Consider the following 6,625-nt stretch of genomic DNA (forward strand, 5'->3'; position numbering starts at 1 on the left):
GGTTCCTGTCTGACCTGTCGTCTTCAGTGCAGTTAAAATCACCCCCCAGGAATAAATATTCATCAGCACAGTCACTCAAGGTTTTACATAAAACATCTAAAAACTCCATCCTCTCTGTGCTTAAAACCGGAGCATAAATACAGATAAAAGCCATTTTTACATTTTCATACAGAGCCATGACTTTTAAAATGTGTCCTGATATAATATGCTCTACCTCCACGGAGCGAGGACTAAAAGTTCAGGACTTTTAGTTCAGGAGAGCAGGACCCCCACCCCGGCACTGTTGGATCTCTTGTGGCTCAGGAAGACCCCCCCAGGCCATTCCTTCTTCCAGTTCCCCTCAATTTCTGGGGTGCTGTGAGTCTCCTGAATAAAAACCACATCAAGTTTCTTGATCTCAAACAGTTTAAAAGCAGCAGCTCTCTTGGCCTCGCTCCGAGCTCCGTTAATGTTAAAAGATCCGATGTGGATGTTAGCCATGGTGGAGGTAAAAAAAAAAGGACACACTAGAAGAAGCACAGACAGTTAAAAGGGTGGAGTTAAGAATAAATGTCATCTTCCTCCTCCTCCTCATCATCATCATCGTCATCCTGAGAGAGGGCATATCTGGCTTTTGTAATTAACTTTTTGAGCCTGTAGACCTCCTGGTTGCTAAAAACCTGCTCTTTTCTCAGCCGGCTGACAGACATGATAAAACCATTGAGGTCAGGAAACTCCTCCTCCAGCTTCACTGCCCTCTGACCTTTGGTCTCTCTTAAAAAAGTCTTTACCTTCTCAAATGAATAGACTGTGTATTTTTCTTTTTGGGAAGCAGTCAGGTCGCTGTCCTTCTCCTCATCGGAGGGAGTCAGCAGGATTTTTCCAGTTTTAAAATCCGTTCCATCATCTTTGCTCCCCTGTTTTTTCCTTTTTCCTGTTTTCAGCGAGAGGCCTGAGTCCTCAGCGCCGTCCTCCATTAAAATATTGGGAATGTTGCAGGTTGCCTGACTGTCCTCCTCTTTCCCTCCACTCTCCTCCAACAATCCAGACACATTTTCCTCCATCACCTCCATCACCTCCTGGCCTTTTCCTGTCTGTCCATTAACGTTTTCTACTGTTGATGTTACCTTAACAGGTGAGTCCGACTCACCAGTTCCCTCCTCTGTCTCCCTGTCTCCGGCCGCATCCACCGGCGGACCCTGATTCAGGCCGCCCTCTCCAGCCACCGGAGGCTCCGGCCCCGGAGCGCCGGTCCCCCCTGTCGGTAAGTCCGAGGCCGGACCACCAGCCGCAGCCGTCGGACCGGAGCCTGAACCCCCAGCTGGTCCCCTGGCCTCGGGACAGGCCCGCACCAGGTGTCCCTCCGCCCCACATCCAAAACATTTCATGGTGTCAGATGTAGAAACACCATGTAACCGGTCCACCCTGAAGGTCAGGGTCAGGTTCAGGGGGGATTCCGTGTCCTTCAGAACCATGTGGACCTGTCTCCTGTGACAGGCCACATGCCGCAGCTTCGGGGACTTACAGCCCAGCGGCACCATTCTAATGGGCCCGACCATCTGCCCGTACCGGGACAGGGCTTTGGCCAGGTCCTCGTTTTTGATGAAGGGGGGGATGTTACTGATTATGACCCTCTTGGTGGGGGTCTCCAGCGGCTGCACCGGAGTGAACGCTCCCCCCACCGTGATTCCCTTCTCCACCACCTGCTCCACCTTCCGAACCTCGTCTAAGAACAGGACCACGCCGACCTCCCCCCCCACAGCCAGGGCCACCTCCTCCACGGTGTGCGGACAGCCGGGCACCTTAACGCCGTGCTTCTGCGACAGCCGGGAGAACTCGGCGCACAAACACACAACAACTAAATAAATAAACACAAACACTAAACAAACAACTTAGACCCACTCACTCTTAGACAAAATTCAAAAATACAAGCTATATGTATAGTTTTAAGTTAAATTCGCTCTGACCACCGTCAGCACGCTCTGCTCAGACTCAGAGAGAGAGAGAGAGAGAGAGAGAGAGAGGGGGGATGGCGAGAGAGAGGGGAGAGAGGGAGGAGAGGAGCGGGGGCGGGGAGGAGCGAGGGAGAGAGGAGAGGAGCGGAGGGGAGAGGAGGGAGAGAGTAGAGAGAGGAGGAGAGGAGAGAGAGAGAGAGAGAGGGAAGGAGTGAGGGGAGGGAGAGAGAGAGAGAGAGAGGAGAGGGAGAGAGGGAGAGGAGGGGAGGGAGAGGAGGAGGAGAGGGAGAGGAGAGAGGGAGAGGGAAGAGAGAGAGAGAGAGAGAGAGAGAGGGGAGAGAGAGAGAGAGAGAGAGAGGGAGAGGAGAGAGAGAGAGAGAGAGAGAGGGAGAGAAGAGACAACAGACAGAGAGGGAAGCACAGAGCTGCTCTCATTAATGTCCCAGATGAAAGATGGAGGATTACGCAGATTAAATCTTTCCATCATGTTGATCTCATTTCCTGTGTGGATGAACTGGATTGTTTCTGGTGGAGTTTTAATTCTGAAGGTTGAGGTCATCATTTCAGATGTTTCGGTCAATTTATTTGGAATTGTCTTCTATAGCAGACCTTTCACAATTAAAGTCCTGAAGTCCAATAACCAAAGTGCCTAATATGGTGTGTAGTGTGTCTGTCTCTGTGTGTGTGTGTGTCTGTGTGCCTCAGTGTCTGTGTGTGTCCCACCTGGTTGGAGATCAGGTCCTCACAGACGGACAGAGCCATCTGGATGGCGTTGGCTTTGTGCGTGACAGAGATGGCGTTCATCTTGAACTTGTCCTTGCCGTACAGAGTGTTGGCCTGACTCACCGCGTCCTTGAAAACTGCTCATAACGTTTCTGACTCAGCACGGCGCCCATGTTGACCAGCCGAGGCTACGCAGACCGCCACCGCGCCACCGAGCAGCCCTGTAGCACGGCGAGGAGGAGGACGCCACGGAGCTCCACTGATGGAGGACAAGACAACCGAGGTCAGGACCCAGGAGCTTAGTTCTCCCTGTTTACAGTGCTTAAGCTAAGCTAAGCTACTTCTCCCTTTAGAGTGTTTAAGCTAAACTAAGCTTAGCTACTTCTCCCGTTTACAGTGTTTAAACTAAGCTAAGCTAAGATAGTTCTCCCGTTCACAGTGTTTCACCTAAGCTAAGCTAAGCTAGTTTTCCCATTTACAGTGTTTACGCTAAGCTAAGCTAGTTCTCCCGTTTACAGTGTTTAAGCTAAGCTAAGTTACTTCTCCCATTTACAGTGTTTAAGCTAAACTAAGATAAGCTAGTTCTCCCGTTTACAGTGTTTACGCTAAGCTAAGCTAGTTCTCCCGTTTACAGTGTTTAAACTAAGCTAAGCTAAGAAAGTTCTCCCATTTACAATATTTAAACTAAGATAAGCTAATCTAGTGCTCCCGTTTACAGTGTTTACGCTAAGCTAAGCTAGTTCTCCCGTTTACAGTGTTTAAACTAAGCTAAGCTAAGAAAGTTCTCCCATTTACAATATTTAAACTAAGATAAGCTAATCTAGTGCTCCCGTTTACAGTGTTTAAGCTAAACTAAGATAAGCTAGTTCTCCCGTTTACAGTGTTTACGCTAAGCTAAGCTAGTGCTCCCGTTTACAGTGTTTAAGATAAGCTAAGATAACTAGCTGGATCAAAGATCCAGACTCATTTTTGCTCTCTGGTCTAGGTTTTGTATTGACGTTTCTGGTTCTCTCATTAATAGTCTGAACCAAAGACTGGTCTCTAACGTGGACCTGGTCTCTGACATGGACCTGGTCTCTAACGTGGACCTGGTCTCTGACATGGACCTGGTCTCTAACGTGGACCTGGTCTCTGACATGGACCTGGTCTCTAACGTGGACCTGGTCTCTGATATACAGTGGTCTCTAACGTGGACCTGGTCTCTGACATGACCTGGTCTCTAACGTGGACCTGGTCTTTGATATAAAGCGGTCTTTGACGTGGACCTGGTCTCTGACATGGACCTGGTCTGTAACGTGGACCTGTTCTCTGATATAAAGTGGTCTCTGATGTGGACCTGGTCTCTGATATAAAATGGTCTCTAATGTGGACCTGGTCTCTGACGTGGACCTGGTCTCTGACGTGGACCTGGTCTGTAACGTGGACCTGGTCTCTGACGTGGACCTGGTCTGTAACGTGGACCTGGTCTCTAACGTGGACCTGGTCTGTAACGTGGACTTGGTCTCTGACGTGGACCTGGTCTCTGACGTGGACCTGGTCTGTAACGTGGACCTGGTCTCTGACGTGGACCTGGTCTCTGATATAAAGTGGTCTCTGACGTGGACCTGGTCTCTAACGTGGACCTGTTCTCTGATATAAAGTGGTCTTAGACGTGGACCTGGTCTTAGACTTGGACCTGGTCTGTAACATGGACCTGGTCTCCTGGTCTCTGATATAAAGTGGTCTCTGACGTGGACCTGGTCTCTGACGTGGACCTGGTCTGTAACATGGACCTGGTCTCTAATGTGGACCTGGTCTGTAACGTGGACCTGGTCTTTGACGTGGACCTGGTCTCTAACGTGGACCTGGTCTCCTGGTCTCTGATATAAAGTGGTCTCTGACGTGGACCTGGTCTGTAACATGGACCTGGTCTCTAACATGGACCTGGTCTGTAACGTGGACCTGGTCTCTGATATAAGTGGTCTCTGACGTGGACCGGGTCTGTAACGTGGACTTGGTCTCTGACTTGGACCTGGTCTCTGACGTGGACCTGGTCTCTAACGTGGACCTGGTCTCTGATATAAAGTGGTCTCTGACGTGGACCTGGTCTGTAACATGGACCTGGTCTCTGATATAAAGTGGTCTCTGACGTGGACCTGGTCGCTGACGTGGACCTGGTCTGTAACATGGACCTGGTCTCTAACGTGGACCTGGTCTGTAACGTGGACCTGGTCTCCTGGTCTCTGATATAAAGTGGTCTCTAACGTGGACCTGGTCTCTGACGTGGACCTGGTCTCCTGGTCTCTGATATAAAGTGGTCTCTAACGTGGACCTGGTCTCTGACGTGGACCTGGTCTCTGATATAAAGTGGTCTCTGACGTGGACCTGGTCTCTGACGTGGACCTGGTCTCTAACGTGGACCTGGTCTCTGATATAAAGTGGTCTCTGACATGGACCTGGTCTCTGACGTGGACCTGGTCTGTAACATGGACCTGGTCTCTAACGTGGACCTGGTCTCCTGGTCTCTGATATAAAGTGGTCTCTAACGTGGACCTGGTCTCTGATATAAAGTGGTCTCTGACGTGGACCTGGTCTCTGACGTGGACCTGGTCTGTAACATGGACCTGGTCTCTAACGTGGACCTGGTCTCCTGTCTCTGATATAAAGTGGTCTCTGCGGACCTGGTCTGTAACATGGACCTGGTCTCCTGTCTCTGATATAAAGTGGCTCTGCGTGGACGGTCTGTACCTGGACCTGGTCTCTAACGTGGACCTGGTCTCCTGGTCTCTGATATAAAGTGGTCTGTAACGTGGACCTGGTCTCTGACGTGGACCTGGTCTCTAACGTGGACCTGGTCTCTGATATAAAGTGGTCTCTGACGTGGACCTGGTCTCTGACGTGGACCTGGTCTGTAACATGGACCTGGTCTCTAACGTGGACCTGGTCTCCTGGTCTCTGATATAAAGTGGTCTCAGACGTGGACCTGGTCTCTGACGTGGACCTGGTCTCTAACGTGGAACTGGTCTCTGATATAAAGTGGTCTCTGACGTGGACCTGGTCTGTAACATGGACCTGGTCTCTAACGTGGACCTGGTCTCCTGGTCTCTGATATAAAGTGGTCTCTGACGTGGACCTGGTCTCTGACGTGGACCTGGTCTCTGACGTGGACCTGGTCTCTGACGTGGACCTGGTCTCTGATATAAAGTGGTCTCTGACGTGGACCTGGTCTGTAACATGGACCTGGTCTCCTGGTCTCTGATATAAAGTGGTCTCTGACGTGGACCTGGTCTGTAACATGGACCTGGTCTCCTGGTCTCTGATATAAAGTGGTCTCAGACGTGGACCTGGTCTCTGACGTGGACCTGGTCTCTGACGTGGACCTGGTCCTAAGATAGGGATCCTGATGAAGATGAAATGTTTTGTGATGATGATGATGAGAAGACTCACTGGTTCCTGATCCGGTCTGGTCCTGGTCTTGGTCGCAGCAGATCTTCAGAATAAAAGTCCCCGTGGCTCAGCTGTTTCGGTCTCCTGTTATCAGCCCCTGTGATGCATTTGGTCCCGGTCCCGGAGATGGTTCTGATCCGGTCCGGGCCAGGCAGTCGGTCTGACAGTCTCTGGTCTGTTAAAGGTCGTTGTTGTTGTTTTGTTGGTTTGGGGGGGTTGTTGTTGTTGTTGTTGTTTTTTAATTTTTTTATTGATGAATTTGATGTTGGACCAAAAATCCTCCGGTTCCGTTCGGAGTCCTCTCCGGACGAGAAATCCCGGACTGCGGACGGAGTCAGGAGCTACAGTCGGATCAGTCGGATCCCGCTGACATTGTTGATCCGGCTCCACCCGTTCTTCAGTCAGCCGTAGTTGACCCCACCGGTTTCCTGGACCTGGATCCGGGAAGGTTCCGGTTCCGTGTCTGTCCGTTTCAGGCTCGAACTGGTCCATACTTCCAGGTGACCTGATGCTGGCGAGCCCGCGGTCTGTCCTTGGTCCAG

The 6,625-nt window shown here is 50.8% G+C and overlaps 1 protein-coding gene across 1 annotated transcript in view; it reads right to left on the minus strand.

Annotated features, from left to right (window-relative positions):
* LOC115048504 (glutamate receptor ionotropic, NMDA 1-like) overlaps positions 1 to 6,575 on the minus strand; it is a 31,388-nt gene extending 24,813 nt beyond the window's left edge. Inside the window, 3 exon segments of the mRNA XM_029509999.1 lie at positions 2,658 to 2,794; positions 2,797 to 2,916; positions 6,455 to 6,575. Of these exon segments, the coding sequence (XP_029365859.1) occupies positions 2,658 to 2,794; positions 2,797 to 2,916; positions 6,455 to 6,575 (378 nt within the window).
* Positions 6,576 to 6,625: the final 50 nt, after the last annotated feature.

Source organism: Echeneis naucrates, chromosome 9, assembly GCF_900963305.1.
Source record: "Echeneis naucrates chromosome 9, fEcheNa1.1, whole genome shotgun sequence".
Taxonomy (NCBI): domain Eukaryota; kingdom Metazoa; phylum Chordata; class Actinopteri; order Carangiformes; family Echeneidae; genus Echeneis; species Echeneis naucrates.